Consider the following 25,122-nt stretch of genomic DNA (forward strand, 5'->3'; position numbering starts at 1 on the left):
GCATCCCTAATCTGACTCCATCATCCTGTTGTCATGGAGACTCAGCTGTGGCCCCTCCCTCCTCCTGCTCCTGCTCTTGCTCCTGCTCAGCTGAGCTCAGGGTCATGACCCCACCCCCTCCCTGTCAGAGCCCCACCTCTTCCACGCTCCTCCATCCGTTTGAGTCAGTTTGATTCAGGATAGGACGAAGAGCAGCAGCTCCTGGTTCAGGCTCAGGACCAGGACCAGTAGATCAGAGTTGGATTAAGGAGTTAAAAAAAGAAGGAGAAAGGAGGACGAAGAGACAGGACCAGAAGAAACAGAAGAACCAGAAAAACCGGAGTAGTGTTTATGTTCGTCTGTGCTTAGTGGAATCTACAAATGTTCAACTGAGGATGATGTTCCTCCTTCTGCTGTTTGGAATCTGCTGCTGCTCAGGTCAGACACATTCAGCTTTATTACATCTATTTATCTACATAAAAAAAGCATCTATTTATTCTTTAATAACATCGGTCACATCATCTGTTCAGCCATTATTAGATTAGACTTAACATTGGGTCAAACATCAGATCAGAGTCTTTATTCCTTGACTGCTGATGCATCATTTGAGGAAAACAGAAAATCAAATATATCTGTGTCTTTTTCTGATGTTTCACTGTTTTATTCGGACACTTTAATTTCAGATTTGACACATTTCATCACATCTCAGACAAAAGCTTAAAAATAATTTAACTGTAGTGGAGTGAGTTGACTCAAACTCCTCCATATTCTGGTGTATTACATCTATTTATTCATAAATTTAAAGAATAATCACTGCATGAAACATCAGATCACTGAAAATACAAAATTCATGCTGTCTGTATGTAATTTAAGAATTTTGCAGGAGAATCTGAGGAACTCAATTCCATTCTGTCAAAACCAAGCATACTGAATGACTTTTTCTGATGTTTTACACCAGATTCATGACTATTTCTGTGATTTATTGTCGCTTTCATTTATTTCACGGCTGATTTGCTGATTAGTTTCCTGGATATCAGAGTGAGGGGTCAGATATCGATTCTAATTAATCTTTTTGGCATTTTATTGATCAGGTGGATAAACTGTCCACGTAGTTTTAGATATTTATGGGATTTAATGTTACAATTGAATGTATCATAAAGTAAATGGTTAAAGTATTTGGAGACAGAAACATTAAAGTTTTATTATCTATGAAAAATGCTGAATACACACTCACACACACACACATGCACACAGACACACAAAGACACTCAGTATGAATGAGTTTGCAAACAGACATGGGGGTTGAGGGTCAAGTTCATCAACCTCTGACCCCTCAGAGTCTGAGACTGATGTTACATATTCATCAGTGACAGACGGACTGTGCGTCTTTGTGAGTCTGTGTGATTCTTTGTATGTGTGTTAATGTGTGTTTTACACTTGAACCTGAAATATTGAAGTGCTAAGATTGAGTTTGTGAAGAAAAACCCTCTTCAGTTTGAGTTTAATGTGTCTGTTCGAAGGTTTCAATGAAGTCCAGGCTAAAGTATCTAGTCCTGTTTCAGTTTCACAAAATGCTTCACAATGTTAAAAAGCATACAAGTGCACAAATGGCGATATATCATAGAAAATAGTCTATATATGCAGGTTGAACAAATACTTTAGAGGATTTCAGAAATTTTATTTGCAGTGATGAAATAGATTAATAGTTTATATTTTAAGCGTCTTGATTTTATGAGGTTGTCATTATTGGAGTCAGTCTGAGCAGGAACATTGTCCACAGCAGATAATGAACTAATGCAACTTAAAATTGGCCTGGACTGCAAAAAACAACATAAAAATCAATAAAACTATCCATATTACAGTGGTGCAGAGTGTTAAAAACAAAAACAAACAGACTCAGGAACAATTTTTATGCAAATGCTATTTGTGTACTGAATTCAGTACACAAATAATTTTAGTCTTATCTTAATCTGACAGTTTTTTTTTTTTTTTTTTTTTTTACATTGTTCTTATACTTGTTGGTTTAAGAGGGTGTGTGTTGTTTTTATATTATTTATTTATTTATGTATTTATTTATTTTAAATGCACTTAAAGGATTGCACTTTAATTTCATTGTCTGTATTGGATGATGACAATAAAGACTTTTCCATTTTCCATTTCCAAAACTATCCATATTACTGTGGACAAGGCCTAAATCAAAGATTCTCTGTGCAATTATCCTGAGATCATCATGATACCTGAACATATTTAGAGTGAAATGTAAATATGCCTTCAGGGTTTTCCTTCATATTATAAGGCTCGCCTGCAGAAATTGAAGGCAAATTCATGTCAAAATCAAATGACTTGTCACAGATCTAAATCACATAGTTCCTCTTTGAATGCTGTTTGTCTTTATTGCGCTCTTTTCAGTATGTTCATTCACAACTATAGAAAAACAGCTCTCCAAATTCTTGTAAAATCTTATATTTTTACTGAAAAGCATACATTTTTCTTACCCTGCTGTTTGTCTGATGGCACATCTTGATCAGCGTAACCTGCCTTGACTTTACCAGAACTGGATGAGGTTCTGGTTCTAGTTTTGGGTTGTTTTGGAACCAGAATCTGAGGTTCTAAACATGATGGAATTGTCCGGTCTAAAATACAAATACATACAGAGACAAACCAGACTCTTGAGGCCCCTTAGGACCAGGTTCTTGTGGTTACCATACAGTTGAGATGCTTGGTGGAGGTTGGTTTGAAGTCCAATTCCAGAGTCCAGACTCAGTTTGTCAAACCTGCAGAGGCTGGTGTTAAACGTAGTGTATAGTGTGTTGTTTTTTCTCAGTTTTCATGGATGTACTGTAGTTCACTAGCGTTATTATCAGCCGTTCTCCTGGTAAATTCTGTCTCCATGTTTCTGTGCTTATTAGAGGCGAACAGCAGCAGTCAGAGCAGAGGTAAAGAGACTTGCTAATATGGAACCAGTACAGCGTCTCACCTCATTGTACTGGGAAACCTGAACTGGCACGTTTTCAGAATGATGCACTCAATGGTTTCTAAGTTTTCATCTTGTTGTGAGTTTGTTGCCTGAAGTGGAGGGAAAAACCTGAGCCTTAGAATCTGCTGATGAGGTGAGTCAGCAGTTAGTTATTATTAAACCACACATACATCAGTCCTATTGTTTTATATTTACTGATCTGACTATAATGGAAAACATGAAAAACTTCAGGTGGATCTTTTAAACCACACTTAGGTTATGTTTTACAGTGTTTTATTGGTTTAAACAGGACATTTGTGGTTTTACATTTGGCTCTGTGAGTTGATGATCTCATCACATCTGAGCCTTCATCATATTCATCCTCATCCTCATGTGACTGGTTCCCATGGTCCTCCAGGTCCTGGTCCTGGTCCCAGTCTGATTTACTGTCTATCTGTCTGTGGGGGAGGAATTTTGTCAGGATCATGAAAAGCCGTGAAGTTCACGGTCACAGTCAGGCGTGTGACAATGCATCACTCATAGACGGGTGGGGGGGTGCTGAACCTGAACCTGAACCAGACTCTCAGGACCTTTAGGGGCCGAGGTCACGTCTGCAGCCCTGAGGAGGAGGAGGATTTAGAGGAGGAGGGGGTCTGTCTGGTCCACTGTTTTAAACAGAGCCTCCTCTTTATAATGAGGAGCAGATGGAGGAGGATTAATCCTCAATCTGGATTCAGAGACAGGACCAGAGACTAGATGAGCAGAGACACGTCAGACCTCAGAACACAAAACATCTACTTTTATTCACATTCATATTAGTGAAGTAATAGCCAGAGTCCCCTGAATGAATGTGTCACTCACTGGTTAAGACATATGTTATAATGTAATTCAGGTTTCAGCTGAGACTCTGTATATGAACATTTATCATTTAGAAATATTGATAAATATTATAATATTGAGGGGTTCTTTTTTGTTTTTTTTTAAATCAGTTTGGCTTTACTTTCACTTTAGTTTTAATTTGAGTTTACACTTAACATTTATTTATTGATATTATTAAGCTCTTTTTTTGCTTTTTAAACATTTTTGTACATTTCTTTCTATACTTTTTTCTTGAATATAATAATAATAATAATAATAATAATAATAATGATGATGATGATGATGATGATAATAATAATAATGATGATGATGATGATAATAATAATAATAATAATAATGATGATGATGATGATAATAATAATAATAATAATAATAGTGATGATGATAATAATAATAATAATAATAATAATAATAATAATAACAACCAGATTACGTTAATTCATTACGAAGCTAAGTTTTGCTGTGAAATGTCTGCTTTATCTCTCTCACTAACATATAACTGTATTAACTTAATGTCAGATCTTAGCTATTATAATTTAACACTACAATGATGGTATGAAGGATATAATAGTGGTAATTATCTGTCTAAAGGAAATAGACTGTTCAGGTCTGAATCATTACACCACAGACCTGAGTGGACACATAGTCTATGGGGTAAGGACAGTTTCCATACCCCATAATAGTCACTAGGAGTGGTAGGACTTGAGTGGTCTAATCTGGACAAATGTTGAAGTAAAGGCCACCAACGCCCAGACCAAGTCGAGATTATGACCAGAGTCTATCAAGACTAAGTCACACCCAAGACCAAGGCAAGTTGAAACCAGACCAGACTAGATTCACAACAAGGGCATTATGGGAACCATATACTTCAAATATTCCATATACTGTAGATGTGGTGTCCTGTCCCTAGTGGAAACAGACAGAATCAAGAACTGAAAAATATTATGTCACACCAAAAACCCACATTATTGTTTAATAAATCAGAACAAACACGCAACATTTAGGGATATATAGCTACAGCTCTGGTCAAGAACAAGACCTTCAAAAAGTTCTCTGGAGACCAGTCTAAAGACCATGATGTATCACATTATCAGAAGAACTTTTACAGAACAAAAGTCTGGAATTTAATACTTCTGCTCTAGTGCAGTCTCTACACAGTGTATTAGTACTTTTACTGCAGTAAATAATGAAAACAACTACATTACTGGACACAGTTCTCTGGAGGTCAATGCAGAAACCCAACAATTCCATTTGCGCAAATCTAATCAAATTTCCCGTTAATAAAAATCTGTATCAAACTTAAACTTGATAGCTCTTCTTACAATCACAATGAAATGTAAATGTGCAACACTAAGGCTGATTTAAGTCAAATGTAATCAGTTTCTGACATATATATGCTAAAATCCTCCAGATTCATAGTGTTTTTGGTTTTTACCAACTTTTGATGATATGACATAATATTAGATGTGTTTTTTCTTAATAAATTACTGGTCTAATATGTCCCTGGTCATGGAAAAACGAATGAAAGATCAATCACTAATTTATTAACATCAGAGGCTTATTTAGATATTGTTGTAAACTGATTTGTGGTTCATATTTAGGTGTAAACACTTAAAAACTGACCCTGAGTGTGAATGTGGGGTAAACAGACACTGCAGGCATCTTTGTCATATTTGAGATAAAGCTGAATTCTTATTTGGTTTGATGATGGTTGAATAAAAAATGTAAATTGATTTGTTGAATAATGGTTTGTGCTTTGTGTCCTGTCTGATTCCTGATCTTGAACTTGAGCTTGAACTGACGACATTAAAAAACCTCGGGGTCGATCGCTGTGCAGCTGCTGTTTAGTGTTTGTGCAGATTTAAGGGGTTTTGGGGTTGTTTTGGGGGGTTGTGTTGTGTCTGGTTCAGACTTTTGTCATTATTGTTGTCTTTGTCACCAGGAGCTGGAGGTCTGGGGTCTGAGGGGGGTCTGTGGGGGTCTGAGGGCTTCTGAGGGGGTCTGTGGGAGGATTCTGGGTTGACAGGGACATCCTGCTGCCCAAAGACCAGCTGGGACCAGATCGACATGGAGGAGGGTCTGGGGGCTGATGGTGGGGAGGCCATGGGAAAGTCATGGGAACAAGTTCAAGTTGAAAAGTGATAAAGGGGCCGCCGAGGATGATGATGATGATGAGGCCCCGCCCCCTCAGTCTCAGTCTGGATCCATTTAGACCAGAGCTTCGGGTTCACTAATAAAGTCTGATCTGGGAGAGAAAATCCCCTTTAGATCAATAATAACATCACAAATAATCAATAATAATGCTGGTATGAATGTCTTTAAGAATAGTGGCCCCAATGACTTTAAATCATAATCATGTAAAGTTCTGGATGGAGAACCTGAAGGATCTAGATATTACCCATGATCCTCAGCTGGTCCCACAGACTGTTACACCTTTGAAGCAACTTCTTCCTCACATTAAAACAATTTTCCTTAATATCATAACTTTATCTCCAGTATTCTGAACTTTTTTAATATCAGAATTTGTTTCTCCAAAACTGTGACTTTTTTCTGTCATATTACATCTTTGTTCTCTAAAACTATGACTTTTTTCTATGATTTATCACTTTTTTCCCCAATATTCTGACTTCTTTTCTGTAATATTCTTTTTTTATTCCATAAAATTCAAACTTTTTTTCTCCAATTGAACTGACTTTCTCTGGTATTATAACTTTTTTTTTTCATTCTAATATTATGGCCTTTTTTCTTTAATATTACAATTTTTCTCTTTCCAATTATTTTTTTCTGTAATACTACAATCCTATTTCCTCCAGTATTCTGACTTTTTTTTCTCTTATATTACAAAATTTGAAGAAACAGCAGAGGTAATGGTCAGGCCCAGGTCTTTCATGATGCAGGTCTGAACATATTACAGTTTATAAACACAGGAGAATTTAACTTTTTGTGATTTGATGTTTGTTGCTCACGTTTAACAGTGGTTTCATGTGACTCAGGATAAAGTATTTACTGCAGTAACTTCTTAGTACTGCACTTAGTACTTGTGCCTTTAAAAAGTTTACATTTATGAAGCTTTATGCTGTTACTACATTAAATTTAAGAGGCAAATGTTACACTTTTTATACTTTTCCTTTATGCTTACTGTAACTTCTAATCAGGACTGAGTAATAATACAATACAATTTAATAGTGGAATTAATATATTTATTGTAATATTCATTTATTTATTTGTCTCTAGGGTTTATTATGTTCACATAATGGGATTAAACATAAAATATTTAATCAACTTTTTACATCAAACTTAAAGTATGAATGAATAAGTTTGAGAATGAACATGAAAACTGGGTGATTTTAGGTTTCTAATTTGTTATTTTCTCTCATAGCCATTCCACTTTGAGTCTGATATGACCCATCAGCTGCTATCAGAGCTGAGTCCTGCTGTTACTGATAGTTTCTAAAATCCTATTGACTCTGATTAATCATCATCTCTAGTTTAATAAATGTTTCTCATTTTCATACCATGAAGAAAAAGTTAAAACCCACAAACAACCATCTATCTTTTTTCACTTTTTACACACAATCAAAAATCAGATGGTGATGATCATGTCATCATGATCACCCAGACAAGAACAAATAACACACAGTGTGATATGATGCAGTTCTTTACCAGTAATCTACACACTAACAAAGTACAACAGTAGAATGCTATCACATGCAGTTACTCCTTAAATAATCATTTAATAAATAATAACATAATATATAATAACATAAGACCTTGAACAGAATTATTTTAAAAGGACTAAATGATAATGATGAAAATACTTTTTTAATGCTGGTCTTTTTTTTCACTTACACTACAACAAATCATGTGAAACATTTTCGACCTCTGACTCAAACAGCAGTGAAGTGATACTGTAATACCCACAATCCTTCGATGTTGCTGCTTTCAACTCGAAGCTAAATATTTCACCTCATAGAAACAGGGATATGTGTTGAAATGCACCTTGGGAGTTGTAGTCTTATAGTTGTTAATGTTTTGTTGGTGTTTTGGTTAAGTGAGTTTATTCTGTCTGAAATTAACAGGGAAAGAATCAATGTACCTTACGGATCATCTTCATCAACATCATCATCAGCATCATCATCTTTGTTATCATCATTATTTTCATCACCCCCCCACCATCATCTACATCATCATTTCAAACATCATCATTTTCATCATCATCCTTTGATTCAGTGAGTATGTTCTTCATAAATTTACAGCTTTAGTTCCTTTTTTTTTCTTTTTTGCTGAATCAAAACAAAAGAATGTGAATCTTTGTGATTGGATGTTTGAAGCTGGACTAAAATTCAGGGAGGTGTGTATGGTATTTCATTTTATTATTTTTTTTCTATTGGAAAGCAAATGCAGATCAACATCTGTCACTGCAGACAAGATATATAAACATACACACATACATGTGTCAAGACATTAACCAAGATAAAAATCACAGAAATAACAAAAAATAAATAAATAATTAACAATAGATATACGTATAAACACATGTACACATGTATACATAAGTGCATCATATATACAATTGGCAGACATGAGTCATAACTAAAACAATGAAAGATAAACGGGGGTGGGATTTAATGTGTTTTATTTATCCCACTCCTTTTTGAGCAGTACATACTGAATTTATTTTTGTCTTGATCACCTTTATTTATTAATGTATTTGCTTGGATATTAGTTCCTTGTACACAAAAAATGTAACTTTTTTTCTTCTGCTCAAAACAAACAAATAAATGAATAAATCAATAAAAATAAATGAAAGAAAATAACACAGACCACCTACATATTTTATAGCCCCTTAACCCTACCCATCCCCACCCCATCATGTGTATAGTATTTTTAATGTCTTCTCTGTTCATCACTGACAGTTGTTCACCTTTTGTTTCCAGGTGTGGGCGGAGCGTCTGAGCTGGCCTTCCTGAAAGAGCCCAATGACGTCATCGCAGTGAGAGACCGCCCCCTTTTGCTGGACTGTCAGGTGGAAGGGGAGGGGCCAATCTCCATCACCTGGAGGAGGAATGGTGTGACCTTACCGACGGGCGTCCGGGCTGTTGTGCTCGGAAACGGAACGCTGCTCATCAGGAACTTTTCTAAGAGGAGAGAGAGCAACGAGACAGATGCTGGAGAGTATGAGTGTGCAGCACAGAACCGATACGGCATGTTGGTCAGCCGGAAAGCACGGGTTCAGCTGGCATGTGAGTGTCAACAGACCACTTTTTTTTTCTATTTTATTGAAAACATTGAGTATACAGTACAAAAACTGAACAAATAGCAAGATGTCAAAAGGGAAAAGCATTTGAACATATAAGTTTAAGAAAATAATGTATAGATTTAAAGATACTAAGTATAATATACAAGTAATAGTATAAAAAAGTAAATAAATAAGTAAAAATAACAAATCTGACAAATATAAATAAATAAATGAAACAGAGAGTTCAGTCAATATTAAAGAATTTTTTATAAATAGCCATGGTGTTAGAGGTTTTTTTTTTTTTTTTTAATTATAGATACATTCTAAAGATTTAATAGAATTTTCAAATTCCAATAGGAAGATTTTAAAATTTGGGTGTTTTAGTATATTTGTTTTTATGTATATGAAATTTTCCAAATAAGATGAACAAATTTACAACAAATTCTAAATTGTGAATATCATGTTTAAAATATGTAATTACGTTTTGGGATGTTATAGTTATCTTATTATTACTTTTAGATAGGATATATTTTTCAATTTTGGACCAGAAATTAGAAGAATGTTCACATAAAAAGAATAAATGTAGAGTAGTTTCAGAGTAAGAATGACAAAAGTTACATATTTCTTCCATGTCAGAGAATGGAGACAAAATAGCGTTGGAGGGATATACGTTATGTAAAATTTTGAGATTCAAATTCAAATGTTATTTGTAATACAGTATTTATATGGTAATGTCCATGCTTTTGACCACTCAATTTTAGAGAAAGTTGAATTCAATTTCAGCGGACAACATATAATATACAACATACAACAAACATCATGCAACATGTAACGCACACTATTCAATATGACTGTGTGACTGCAACATGTTAGTCAGCCGCATCAGGGGTTCAACAGGCCTTTGAGTCACAAAATACAACATAACATAGAACAAAAAGCACTTAACATACAACACACAGTGGTGGAAAAAATGGTTTTGGACACTCCATGCATTTGTGATATATTCATTAAGAATCACTTTTAAGTTAGTGAACACTGCCAGGTTGTTCCATTCTCCAAACCCACATGCTCTGGATGTTTCAGCAAGATAATAAAACACATCCATGGCACATCCATGAGTCATGACATGTTGAAACTATCAAGAATTTAGTTTTGTTATTTTTTTCTTGTTAACAATAAACAAACAAAAAATTGCATTTGGTTGTGTCTGTCTGATGCAGTCACACCTTTAGAAAAAAATATTTTTCTACACATATTTCATAATATTTGAGATTGTGTAAAATTTTAAGGGTGTCCAAAAACATTTTTCCACCACTTTATAACATGTAACATATCACCTTCATGAACGACTGTAGCAAGGTGAACAGCCTCATGTAAGTGACAAAAAGTAACAAATAACACACTCCACATATAAACACAGACCGTCCTATATGTTTCTTGTATATTTCCCTTGTATTCCTTTTTATTCACCGTTTATCACCACCTTTCACCTTCAGTTCTCCCTAAATTCTCGTCTCATCCGGAGTCGGTGGCGGTGGATGAAGGGGGCGTGGCCAGGCTTACCTGTCAGGTAAATGGTATTCCAGAGGCCAATATCACCTGGCAGAAAGACCGCCTCCCGCTCAGCACCGATGACCCCAGGTGAGCTTTAAACTCAGGATTATATTTAACGTAGCTCTAATTTAAGTTCATCATTTAATAATTACACCAGGACCTAATTAGATTAAATGATGAATCCAGTCCTACTGTACATCATATATTTAACATGTATGTAAATGTTGCCTTCAGGTACACGCTGCTTCCTAATGGCATCCTGCACATCACTGGAGTTCGACGCACTGACAGTGGTTTCTTTCGCTGCGTCGCCACAAATATTGCCAACACACGCTACAGCCATGAGGCTCAGTTGTCCGTCACTGGTAAGACTGAACTGAAGGTCATGTGGCCCATGAGGTCTGTGGGGTCTGGTTCTGTTCTGATGTTCTGCTTCTCTTGTATCTAGTTGCAGGATCCAAGATCTACAAGGAGCCCGTCATCCTATCAGGTCCCCAGAACCTCACCATCAACGTCCACCAGACAGCCATCTTGGAGTGCATCGCCACAGGAAACCCACGACCCATCGTGTCCTGGAGTCGCCTTGGTAACCACATCTTATTGATTGCAAACTATACTATGGTAGCTATAGTAACAGCCAGTCAGTGGTGCTGATTATGGTGTGATGTCACAGACGGGCGTTCCATCGGTGTGGAGGGGATCCAGGTGTTGGGAACCGGAAACCTGATGATCTCCGACGCCACTCTGCAGCACTCCGGAGTCTATGTGTGCTCCGCCAACAGACCGGGAAGCAGAGCGAGACGCACGGCGCTGGGAAGACTAGTGGTGCAAGGTACGACAACAACAACATAAACAAAACAACAACAATAAAATAAAAATAGGCACCACAAAAGCCTGACAGTAAAGCAACAACAGACCAGGAAGTATAATGAGATACCTGACACTGAGACTGGTAGTGGTGTAAGATGCACAGCACAACAACAAAACAAACAAAACAACAGGATAAGAAAACATCAAAACAAAAGCTCAACCGTAAAACAACAACACACTTGAAAACAGACACACAAACACAACACACAAACAAAACAAAAACCCAATAATGAAACAACAACTGACTGTGAAGCAGAGATACATGATGATGGGATGTCTAGTAGTGCAAGGTATGAAGACACTACACAACAATACAATAACAACATGACACTACAATAATACGAACAACAGCAACAAAGCAACATAATGACAAGTCAATATCAGATACAGGATTAAGGGGTTATGGAGTGGTGTTATAGGCCATAAAAACAGGATACATGGTTTTATTTACGGTCTATGGACCTGTTCATGTCTTGCGTTTCTCGAATTATTATTAAATTAACACAACAGTAAGTGCATTTCTCAAAAGAAAAAAAAAGTATGCAAACTGCAAAAGACAGTAGACTGTAGGACTTTATCTGTACATATTTTGCACCTTATATTTTATATATACAGGGGTTGGACAAAATAATGGGAATACCTTAAAAAATCAACAAAATATAATTTAATATGGTGTAGGTCCGCCTTTTGCGGCAATTACAGCCTCAATTCTCCGAGGTATTGCTTCATACAACTTTTGAATTGTTTCCAAAGGAATTTTAAGCCATTCTTCAGTTAGAATACCCTCCAACTCTTTTAGAGACGATGGCGGTGGAAATCCACATCTTACTTGAATCTCTAAAACTGACCATAAATGCTCAATAATGTTGAGGTCTGGGGACTGTGCTGGCCATACGAGATGCTCAACTTCATTAGAATGTTCCTCATGCCATTCTTTAACAATTCTAGCTGTATGGATTGGGGCATTATCATCTTGAGGTGAAGGTGTTTCCATTATTTTGTCCAACCCCTGTAGTTACCTATTTGCACCGAAAAAGGAGAAGCGCTCCAATCTCATTGTACATTCCGTATAATGACAATAAAGGGCATTCTATTCTATTCTATTCTATTCTATTCTATTCTATTCTATTCTATTCTATTCTATTCTATTCACTATGAATGCATGTACCTCCTTCAAAATACTTGGGTTAGGTGTCTAAAGAAATATTTATGCTTGTGAAACTGTCAGCTCCATCAGAATGGCAATGCTATTGTCTCTGACCAAGATTAGAAGTCAGAATGTTTGGTTCTGTTGTCAATATAACGATTTACTTTGGAAGTGTTTTCTAATAAAACTGTTAAGGGTTTTGGTAACACTGCCTGAAAATGCTCAAGGCAATATACGTCAGATGTCTTCACATGCTGCATTCATTGAATTAGGGGCATATTCAAAATAAATAATCTGTCTCAGTAGGAGTTAATTAATGGAACAATCTCCAACTAAGGAATAAAACAATCAAGATCAAGCGGATTCTTCAAAATCTAGTGTATTAAGAAATCATGTTGCAGGAAAAACAATTTGTTGGTCTGGTGACAATGTTAAAAGAAATTATGTGGATTTGAAAATGATGAATTGCAGCAGTAAGTGATGGCAAATTTCACAATTCTGTCTTAAATTACTGTAAACCCACAAGCATTTTGTTAAAGAGGTGCAGAACATACAAATTTTTTCTTCTTTTTGCTCCTTTTCTTTCATAATATTGTCATTTTGTTGACATTTAAAAACAAATTTTCTTTGTCTGCCTTTTTAGTATCTTATGAATGAAATGAAATAAAAGCAAATAAAAAAAACACATAAGAAGAAACTCATAAAATCTCCCAAACAGATTAAAACTAGTTCAACACTTACACATGTAATGACTTAAGGAACGAACTAATGCAGAGTCTTTTAGGGGGAGGACTAGTCAACAGAGAACCTGTTTAATATATTTTGATTGAAAATGACATTAACTATTGATAATGTAAAAAATATCAGACATTTGTATGCAAATAAAACCATAGATGTGCAAAACCATTCACTGTGTTCAAAAAAATGAGAAATTGCTTTAACCCATAAAGACCCAGTAGTACTTTTGTGGGAGTTCCCAAATGATTTTTTCCTCTATTTTTAACTTTTTTTTCCTCTCATCTTATTTTTCTAATAATATGGTCAGTATTTTGCATTCTTACGTGAAAATCAGGTATTTTTCTACATTTAATTTACTTAACATGATTGATGTCCATTAAAGCTCAAATTAAAGTTAAGGGTTATTATATCAAAAACAGAGAAAATGCAGGAAAAAGTGATTTTTTCAGTAAAAAATATCATTAACTGAACATGAAAACAAGTGTGTCCATCCACTGTCATTGATCAAACTCCATGGGTTTTACTGGTGAATCAATGTTGTAGAAGATGACGGTGTTTTCACGTTCACTAAGGAGCCTCCGAACGTTCAAATGGGTCTGATCTGATGACGATGAAAAGATGACAAACTGTATTTTACTCCAATTATTTACAAAGATTGGTAGAATTAATGGATCCACAGATATTTAACTTTTTATATCAGTAAATGATTTTGGTAGCCAGTGGGTGTTTGGGTCTTTATGGGTTTATGATGTGGCGGTTGAGATTTTAATTTCTGATCTGAGAAATGCACCGAATATCAGAATCAGAATATTGAATAGTAAATGGAACTAGTTTGTGAGTAGATGTGTCCAGGTTTATTTACCAACTCTCAGGTCTTTAATATGTTTCCAGTTCAGAACATGGAACACAGATTAAAAAATATAGGACGGAAACGAAATAGAGCTTTTAGAAGTGTTTGAACAGGAGTGTCTCTGAAGGGTCTGATGTCAGAAAGAGGTCAATGGTTGATTCTTTAAAAGGTTTAGGTTTTTAAATTATGGGTTTGTCTAAATGGTGACTGTCGGTGTATAAATATTTCATCTGAATTAGGAGGTGACAGCTGGACTCCGTTGATGTGATAATGAGTTTGTTCTGCTCTTGAACTTGAGCAGCTGAACCTCAGTCTGATGATGTAAAACACTCGTCCGTCTGTTCATTTGTCGACGTCTCAAACCTCAAGTTCAGGTCAATGTGAGGCTGTCTGACCTCTGACCTCTGGGTGTGATGTCAGACACCAGGTTTTAGACCAGTATGATGGAGGAGAAACACACTGATGTTACTGTGAACAATCCATCAGCTGTTTTTGGACAAAAACAGTAAAGTGGCTCATGATGATTTACTCAAAACAATATGAAGGAAATTATTAATAAATTGTACAGATAATATTAGTGATGGTTACGCGGAACATTTTTGTGCCTTGTGTTTTATAGATAGTGAATAAAAACACTGATTACATTTAGGTACAACAATTCACTGTGATTTTTTTTAGCAACATGAACTTAATGATTCAGAAATGTGCCCAAGTGTTATTTAACATTTATCATTGTTTACATTAATAAATGTCTATGCACAATATTAAATGTTAGCAATAATTTAGAACCATTTGTCAACATTTTGAACATCAGCAAACATTTATACTTGATTTGTGAAATAAACAGCAAAATAGTCATGAATTGATTCTTTTGGATTCATCGGTTTTTAGTGTTTATTTTCTGCCTGTGATTGTTTATCTTTATTTTTGTGTCAGCCCCAGTTATCTTCTCTTTTATCTTAATTTCTGTTTTTCTGTAAGTATTTATTTGTTTCTGTGAATTTATTTATTTTCTATGTTTGTGTATTTATTTGTAAGTTCAGTCACAGCATCTTCTCTTTGTTAACTCCCATTGTTTATATTCTATAGCTGTTTGTTTACTTCCTGGTTGTTTTTATTGATTCCTGCTTTCAGTGACATCATCCTGTCTTTGTTTACTCGTGTTGTTTATGTTCCATGTTTGTTTGTTTGTCTGCTGACTGTGTTTATTTATGCCTGTTTGGTTCACATGGGTTTGTCGCTCTCAGCTGCTACAGCTCAGACAGACAGAGGTGACAAAGGTCAGGGGTCAGAGGTCATGCTTTGTGTTCTGTTTCCAGACTGAGTCTCATTATAATATTAATGAACAAAGACACTTTATTCACTTCATGAAAGAACCTCAGTCTGAGAATTTACTCACATTAGTTTGATTTATTTTAATCATTTATAAACATTAACAAGTGAAGATATTATTTTTTATATTATCCACTTGATAAACAAGCAATTATCTTATTATTTTCTCTTAATTTTTTCTTTTTCTTTCCTTATTTTATGGTTTTAGTGTGCTCTGTGGCTCAGTTTCAGTCTGTTTTTATTCAGATTTTTCCCCAAAAAGAGAAATATTTAAAGATACAAAGTAAAACTCAAGAAAAAAAAATGTTATGTGTTTGTATGTCTATGTTTGTATTGTGTGTTTTGCATGTGAATAGGGTGTTTGTTTTTCCCCCTAATTTCAGCATATTTCAGTCTGTATGTATTCTATGGTTATTTCTACATGAATCTGCTTCTACATTTATTTCTATGTATTTGTATTCTGTGTGTTTAGCTGTTGAAATGAATCAGCTGATCTTCAGTCTAATGACATAAAACACTTCAGTCTGACCCCTCCCCCCGTCCTCCTCTGACCCCTGACCTCTGACCTCCCTCTTCACATTTTGAGGAGAGGGGGCGGGGCTTCAGGAGGTTATTCAGGGTGATGGATGGATGCCGTCTCTCTCTGTTACCGTGGAGACGGTCAGTCAGCTGGAGGCAAGACAGCACTGGTCTCTCTGCAGCAGGAGGAGGGGACATTTTATTATTATTAATATTAGTAGTAGTAGCATTGTTATCATTATTTTTATATCATAAAAGTCAAGTAAAACCATGGATTAATAGATGTGTTTCCGTCCAGATATTTTTATTTATCTAGATTCAATTAGTGCATAAAAACCTGAGTGGAAACACAAGAAATATAGTGTGATTTCTTTTGGTTGAGGTGTTGGGATATTATATGAAAGGGACATGTGAATCTGATCACTGGGATCAAACTGTCAGTAAAAACTAATTGATTGACATTAAATTTGTATTAACATGTGGAGCACATTGACAAGTTTTCACTGTTTGAAACTGGAATATCATCATACGGTCATGACCTTATGTTAAATGAACTGAACTGAACCTCCAACTGAAAACGACCCAATCCCTGAATCCTGGGTCCTGCAGGTTGTGGATCCTCAGGTCCAAGTCTCAGATCGCAGACTGGGACCCAACACCTGGACGCACATCTGAACACTGTTTTCTTCAGAACAGTCAGAGCAGATGTGCCTCCTCCATCTGTCCTCACCTCCTGTCTTATCTCTTCTCGTCCTGCAGCTCCTCCAGAATTCGTCCAGTGGCCTCAGTCCGTCTCCAGACCAGCAGGAGGAAGCGCTGTCTTCAGTTGCACAGCGTCCGGCGCCCCTGAGCCTCACCTCATCTGGCTGAAGAACGGCAAACTGCTGACACCAAGCGGCAATGTCAAACTGACCAACGGCAACACGTAAGGCATCACACAATAATCATCATATATAACATAATCTGACATGTCTTATATTATGTTACAGCATTTTGTTTTCCCTGTAAGAGATGGATGGACTCAGCCTGTGCTCCTGCAGCTACACTTTACTGCAGTAATATGGTTTATAATACTACATGGAAGTGGAAGTTTGGTTTGGTGGAAGATTATTTGCAGATTCTATCAGAAAATAATTGTCTGTAGAAGTTAGATGGTGTCATAGAGTGAACTGCTCAGTCTGTGAAACTGGTCCTGCCCTTTCACACTATGTGGTGATAATGGTAATGTAGTACTTGAAGTCAGACCATGTTAAGTGTACACATTGCCTTAGACATAAATGCAGGGATATTTATTCATTCAGTGACACTGCACATCAATCCACAATAATCAGTGTAAATAATCCAGTAGTAGTACCAGTGTAACTGTTGCCAGAAGGTTAATTTTCTGTTGTACTGTGACCAAATGTTGAATTATCCACTAAAATAGCAAAATAACAACAAGAGTTGGCACAGAAGCAGCAGACAGAACAGAGTAAAGTTTAAAAGAATGGAACAAGTGAGTGTAAAGTGAGATGATGTGAACAGTCAGTAGGCTATATGACAGTGCTATACAGACAATAGTGAAATAAATCATATGAAAATCATGCAAAGTAAAACAATGCAAACAACTGAGGCAATTAATATGTAATAAATACAGACCCTTAGCGTGACAAAAATGACAAAAGTACTCCAAAAGGGAAATATATGTGTTAGCTTTACATAACATCATGTGATTCAGTGTAAAATTTCCTGCTTCAGATGCTTATTTAGTGCTTGAGCACACACTGGGAAATTATCTTACATAGCATTTAACCTAGTATAACACTAGTTTACTAGTAATAAAGTAGACTAGTGTTTTCTGTTACTAAATATTAATGTTTAACAGTGATGGTCAGACAATGAATTGGTTTGACTCTGTCCATCTTTACCCCGCCCACTCAGGACTTTAGCCATCACTCGTATCACCGCTGATGATGAGGCTATCTACCAGTGCATAGCAGAAAACAGCGCCGGCACTAACCAGGCCAGCGCCCGCCTCGCCATCAGCCAGAGCGCCGAGCTGCCTGAGGCCCCTGTGGGCCTGAAGGCCATGGCCCTGAGCCCCATCAGCCTGCAGCTGACCTGGGACCAGCCGAGTGAGAGCGTCAGCCAGCAGATCATTGGATATGTCTTACACATCCGTCGCCTCGGAGGTAAATTAAGAGTGGAGACGGAGATTAGACTAAAAAACAGACCAGAGTTCTTCTGATAAATGTTGATGAGGTTTTATTTTTACTTACTCAGAGCCGGACAGTGCAGAGCTGCAGGAGGCTGTGAGTAAAACCACCTTCAAACATGAGTTCTCCAACCTGGAGGCAGCGACCACCTACTCCATCTATCTGAAGGCATACTCTGCTTTGGGAGGCAGCCAGCAGTCCAGCACCATCACCTGTACAACACTAGGGGGCGGTAGGTCTCACATAAAACATTGGCACCTGCACAGCACTGACATTTGTATTAGTGAAGGAAGAAACAGGATGAAAACTCACCTGTTTTGCTCATCATCTATATTTACTAGAGGCAGACTGCTGTGGAAGAGACAAAAGTGTATTTAGAACTGAACAGAGGGACAAAAACACACAAAGAAATCAACAATACAGTGATTCCAAGTACCTGCAATTTGAAGAACCCCAAAGGTTCTTCAAATGACTGTCAAAAATACTTCCATCAGGCACCATAAATGTTTCTACAGAGACCCTCAGCAAATACAAGTGAATCCATAGATCACAGGTGTCAAACATGCGGCCCGGGGGCCAAAACCGGCCTGCCAAAAGTTCCAATCCGGCCCACGGGATGAATTTGTAAAATGCAGAAGATATTAACAGTCAAGGGCGTCGAACTCCAAAATAATAGCATAATAACCTAAAAATAATGACTCTCAAATGTTCTGCTTGGTTTAATGTGGAAAAAATAATATGACATTATGCCTCTAAATAATGGCAACATCAATTTCTTCTTTTTGAATTATTGCAACGAACATTAAACTCTGATATCCTTTAATAATTAAACATCAATAACCTCAACAAATATGAACAACCTGAAATGTCGAAAGAAAAATACGTGTAATTTTAACAGTATTCTGCCTGTTTTGTGCCTTGGTAGATCTGATCCATAACGCACATGTAGAAATCATAAGCTGAGGCATAATATTGATCAAGTTTTTCTTATTATTTCTTGGGGAGGTTTTTTGTTTTTTTTTCAGAAATTTCATTTTTTTTCAGGTTATTCACATCTTTTTTGTTTGGATAGTTTGTAAAATGTAAATGATTTCATAATTTAATCTTATTTTTTGCATATAAAAAAATTGTAGTTGTCATTATTTATAGGCTATTATGCTATTATTTGACTGGTCTGGCCCACTGGAGATCAAATTGGGCTGAATGTGGCCCCTGAAAGAAAATGAGTTTGACACCCCTGCCATAGATAATGTGATTTTCAACCTAAACAGACTTAGAGCCTTCTCACACTCTGAAAGAACTAACCAAGGTTTAAGTTTTTGTTCTTCACCAACATTTGGTCCAGTTCCTTTGGTTTTCACACTAGCTGTCTTGATTCATAGATGTGTGGCATTTGATATACGGGTGTGAATACATCTTGAATCACCTTAAGTGGTTGTAGAGCCTCTGTTAATGATAGTGGTGTTATATTCAGATTTCATTTCTTCTGTAATACTCCCAGTCTGAAATAAAGTGCCCGCCTGTCTGTGTTTCAGTTCCCAGCTCTCCCAGTTTCTTCACCAAGGTGCTGAACCAGACAGCTATGCAGGTGTACTGGGAGCTGCCCAGTAAGCCCGGTAAGCTGGAGGGCTTCAGACTGGAGTACCACGGGGTCTCCCACCCGGAGCTCCAGGGACAGGAGACCTTCCCAGGACACATCAACACCCACACCATCTCCCACCTGGGTGAGTTAAAGGGACAATTCCACCTTTTACTCACATCAATAGAGTCAGTGATACAAAGGAAAACAAATAGGGAAGACAAGTGTATTAAGAGTAATGGAATATTAATTTAAATTCATGTATACCTGTTTGTAGTCATTTAAGGGATGGTTTTTGAGCCTGAGTGAAATGGATTAATGGTTTTAGACTCTTCTTTATGGTCAGAACATTGCCAAACAGCAGAACACTTCAACAATCTACAGGTAGAACATTCATTATTATAATCTTTCCTCATTAGTATCAAAGAATTTCAGTCAAATGTCCAAATATCTAGTCATCAATAATGTTTTTTCATACTACAGTGATTCTCAAAAACACTATATTGATTATTTTACATGTATAAATTAATGTCAGTGGTTTACTTTACAAAGTTTCAATCTGTTTTTCCTCCATTCCTCGTCAGTTTCAGGGATTTTTTTTTGTCAGAGAATTCCTTCAGTTTATACATGTAGCATTTCGCATGTTTGTTTTTTTTCCGATGAAAATGTATACACTCATTTAATGTCATTGCAGCCAAGGTTGTCCCAAAAATAAAAGATAATATATCTTAACTATGCATTGCAGGCATAAAGCAGTACAATAAAATAAGTAGTTATTTAACTTTTTTGTCATGCAAGTATTTATAGATTCATGTTACATCACTGTTATGAACATATTCTGATATGTGACAGGATCAACCTGTAGAAAATTGTTAGAAAACACTGTAATAGTAAAAATTATTGTCACTAGGATCAGTTGTTTGTGTGTGGTTGATGGTTAATTAGTCATTGAAAGCTCTGAGTATTGTCTTATCTGATTGTCATATGGTGTCAGTGTATAATGTTCTGAATGCTGTTGTGATGAAACATTTCTGACTCATTCATCCGTTTACTTCCTCCAGAACCGGCTGCTGTGTATGAGATCCAACTGGTGGCGTTTAATGGAAACGGAGACAGTCCTGCAAACCGACGCCTCGTGTCTCTGTCTGATGGAGAGAGCTCCTCCACAGGTAGGGGTCAGAGGTCACGACTAAAGGACAGTTTCCAGTCTTCAGGTGTAAACATGTTTTGTTCCATTTGAATGGACTGAAACCAGATGGTGACAGTTTGAGATGTCATTTCCAGCAGCTTCACAGTCTGTCATGAAGCCAAACACACCTCACCGTCATAAAGACCAAAGCTGAAAATAATCAAACTCGCTAAACTTGCAATGAATCTTCAGCTGAAAAAAAAACCCAACTAACTGTTATAAACATTAGGATACCTTTGATGATACTGATAATGTTGTCTCATGGTAAATGTGTTTCCATGCACATAGACTTATTCATATTTTCAAGTTGTGCATAAATTAACCCCAAAACCTAACTCTAACTCATCACAACAAACATTTTTACTCTTGGGACAGGTGGAGATGTCAGGATATCAATAAAGTAAATGCAAATAAGTGTAATGGAACCAGATTCAGTGAATAATTGTGTGCGTTCAAGTGTGGCTCAATAACATAAAGAATATCCTAGAAATAGTTACTATGTTAGATGGAAAACAGGAACACAATGATACCATGTATGAAGAGCTGCAGAAACAAATGTTAGTGAAAAGCTTTGGTAAACCGAAGAGTCTGAACAATGTTATACAGTCACAGAAAAACATATTAGACCATCCAAAAACAATGGTTGTGCAATCAAATACAAACTCCTGTGTGTATCATGTGACTAAACAAACAGAAAAGAAAACATGGAATGCCTAAAAGCACTGTTTTTGTCAGTACAATGCTACAGCTATTGATGTAAGAACTGAAGTGATTTTGGTTATTATCAAGAAAACATGGAAAATGTCTAGATATCAGCTATTAAATCAAACTTTTACGAGCTATTTTTGCTGGCATCATTATATTTGTCCAAACAAATGTACCTTTAAATATACCAGGCATTAAAATTAACAAGAAATTGAAGAAAACAAGGGTGGTCTAATAATTTTTTTCATGACTGTATGATCCAGATCAGAGGTTTGATTCAGATACTAAAACTAAAACTACTCTCAGTTTTTTTTTACACCTATCAGCTTCTCAATCAACAGCTCAAGTCGTATGTTATTGAATGAAATATTACATGGAACTGGAACTGGTGAATCAGCTCTTCATGTTTACAGAACACTAGTAGCTTTTTTCTGTTTCTGAAAATTTGGTTAGAATTTTCGACATATTTTGATGGAAACTAAGCAGCAGGTTAGACGTTGGGTTCTCATCAGTGGTTCATCCGTTGTTCTTAAGCTCCATATTGACTTTGCTCTATGCTGTTCGTTTTGCGATCAGGTGATCAGAACTGTCACTGCGACCAAAGCGATGGCTCCACCTCCACTCTCCTGGTCGGCATCCACAGTGGCCTTGCGTGCATCCTCTGCTGCCTCCTCTTCATCCTCCTGGGATACCGCCGCAGGTCAGACCGCAACACCTTCATCAGCTCCAGACATGGCTGATGTTCATGACTTTTTTCTTTAATCGAGTCTTTCAGTTTGGTGACCCTCCTCCATCATCTCTTAAACTCACCTGAGGACGGTTTGTTGTGTCTTTAGTTTTCTGTGCAGGAAAGCGGCGACCTGGGAGGCCCCGCCCACTCTGAACGGGGTCAGAGGGAATAAAGGTCAAACAACTGAGATCATTGAACTGAACCAGGTATTAACCACACACTGAAGACACATTAAAAGACACATGATTGGATGGGAAACTCATCAGAGGACCATACAGCTGCAGTCCTTGATCTTTTAATGTTGTAGAACAAAAAAATACATAATTCCCTTTCATCATATTATAATTCAATTCTGTGAATGGAAAGAATTCCTCCTCCTTCTCTGGGCTCTATAGAAAATGAATGTTATGCTTCAGACTTAGTCTAATGACAGGTGTTTTCAGACAGGTAGGGGTTAGATATGAAACTGACAGCTTTAATTACAGATCACTGATCAGGTTGAGTCAGGTGTAACTGTACTGGTGTACACTCTGACTCCACACAGAGGAGTGGAAAAGTGTCTTCTCTTTTCCACAAAGACATGAAACAATGTCAGGTTTATTTCTTGTCCTTAGTCTTTTGATTTGGAGCGAGATGAGAAGCTGCAGAAGCTTTAACACAAAAATGGCAGAGTGTTTTGCAATATGTTTAGGTGTTTTTTGTAGAGGTAGTCAAAGTGAGTGTCTGGGGGAAATCCCGGGAGGAACATAAAACATTTCACCCAAACAATGTGAATATACTGAGTGAAACAGCTAACATTTAATTAAATTAACTCGTCAACAAAAGAAGACACAGAAACTGGAAGCAATAAGAATGCCAGTATCTTCAAGATCAGAATAACAAACAAAGCTCCTACTTTTCTGAAACTCAATTACTGGTTCAAACAAAACGCAATCATTAATGTCTGGCCACAAAACAATAGAACATGTTACGAAATAAACAAAGGTTATGTAAGACGTCTGTATGGATTATATAGACTCCACTAATGACCAAATATAATGACATATGCCATTCACCCATCACACTAAGTCTGACCAAACCTTGTATTATGTGAAAACCTGGAAATCTACACAGGAGACATGTCACTGACAATAGAGCTTTATCTGTGTTACTGACACTTAGGTTTTTCATGATGATTTCTATGAACCTGCCTAAAGTAGTAGACACCTGTAGTCATAGTAACCTCAGTCACATGATTTAAAATGTTGATGTGTATTCTTTACTAAAACACTGTTTGCTCTGTCCACAGCGATGTGACTCGGCTCCTCCTCCAGTGATGGTCATGGTTGAACCGACTTCAGCGAATACAGGCACCGGATAACAACCTCATGTACACTGTACTACCTCCCCCTCCTCCCCCTCCTCCCCCTCCTCCCCCTCCTCCCCCTCCTCCCCCTCCTCCTCCCCCTCCTTCCCCTGTCGGCTCCTCCTCTTCTGACAGCCTTACAGTCACACCTGTAGCCTTTATGAATGCCTGAGATTAGATGATTATTATTGATTATTGATGTTTGAGAGGTGGAGTTTATCTGAGGAGTGTCTTGTGAGCGTCTGATCCCACACTATGTCACAAATATTCCCTTTGCCTTCCCACTCCGTTCATTCATGAAACCAAAGCTGAGCTCAGTCGTCTGATTGGTTTGTGTATCTGGGATGTTCTCAAATGCAGGACATCATTACCCATGTGACTTTGGTGTGTTCCTGTGTGGGGTCAGACGCTGATGTTGCTGTGGCGTCCAGACACTTCCTGTTGAAACCAAAAGCTTTTTTCTTCAGTTTGAGGTCATTTTGAGTTTTTCACCATCGGTGCCGAGTTTTCAGAAACTCTGAGGCCTTTCACCAGTCTGACCAGAGACGGTCCTCAGAGGACTGTCTGGACCAGTCCAGACCAGACTGGACTAGACCAGTCCTCTGAGGTCCACAGCCAAAGGGAAGTTTTACACCTCTGGTCAGCAGGTGATGTGGAGGATGTTAACTCCTCTGCTCTGCTTTAGCCTTTTACTGATGATTGTTCTGATTGTTTCACCGAGTTCGCCTCAGGTCAGGATGTGGGCGGAGCCGACATTCACCTGTTCCCCCTCCCCCTCCCCCTCCCCCCTAACCCTTCATTCACCAAACTCTACCTCCAAAGAGAGCTACCTCTGGCTTGACGCCAAACACCGTTAGCCTCCTGCTGCTGGTCATGCTAACCTACCTCAAACCAAAAGCCCCCGGGGCCTTTTTGTCCGTTTTGTACCAATGCCGATGTCCTGTGCTGAAGACCCTCCGCTGGACCCCTGTTCGATGGAGGACAAGCCCTCAAAGATAAGCTTTGTCTGGCTGACACCTCTGTGTCACTTCCAGAAGAAAAACCTGAACAAAGACTGAAACGTCTGAAACCTGCTCCACGCCACAATGTCCTGATGTTCTGAAGTTACCATTATATTTATTGCATGAGCTTCAGTTTTTTTTAAGGGCTTTGTCTCAGGGCTTTCTCGCAGAAAGAATATGTAGCAGAAAGGCTTTCATTGTGGTGTAAAAGGGTTTGTAGAAACCTGAATGTACATTGTGCTTCTAAATGCACCACAGCTGATGCTGAAAATAACACATCTGAATAGTATAGTCTCTTACATGAATGACAGCGAT

At 37.3% G+C, this 25,122-nt stretch overlaps 1 protein-coding gene across 1 annotated transcript; it reads left to right on the forward strand.

The window, feature by feature from the left end:
* Positions 1-377: 377 nt before the first annotated feature.
* On the forward strand, positions 378-23,857 carry LOC115435967 (immunoglobulin superfamily DCC subclass member 3). The gene is made up of 14 exons (XM_030158615.1): positions 378-417; positions 8,752-9,057; positions 10,550-10,694; positions 10,842-10,972; positions 11,056-11,193; positions 11,281-11,439; positions 16,823-16,988; positions 17,984-18,234; positions 18,326-18,490; positions 19,794-19,982; positions 20,899-21,006; positions 22,308-22,431; positions 22,568-22,667; positions 23,750-23,857. Exons 1-14 carry the CDS (start codon positions 378-380, stop codon positions 23,819-23,821), a joined length of 2,094 nt encoding a protein of 697 aa, XP_030014475.1. The 3' UTR covers positions 23,822-23,857.
* Positions 23,858-25,122: the final 1,265 nt, after the last annotated feature.

The sequence above is a fragment of the Sphaeramia orbicularis genome, chromosome 16, assembly GCF_902148855.1.
Source record: "Sphaeramia orbicularis chromosome 16, fSphaOr1.1, whole genome shotgun sequence".
In the NCBI taxonomy this organism is placed as follows: Eukaryota; Metazoa; Chordata; class Actinopteri; order Kurtiformes; family Apogonidae; genus Sphaeramia; species Sphaeramia orbicularis.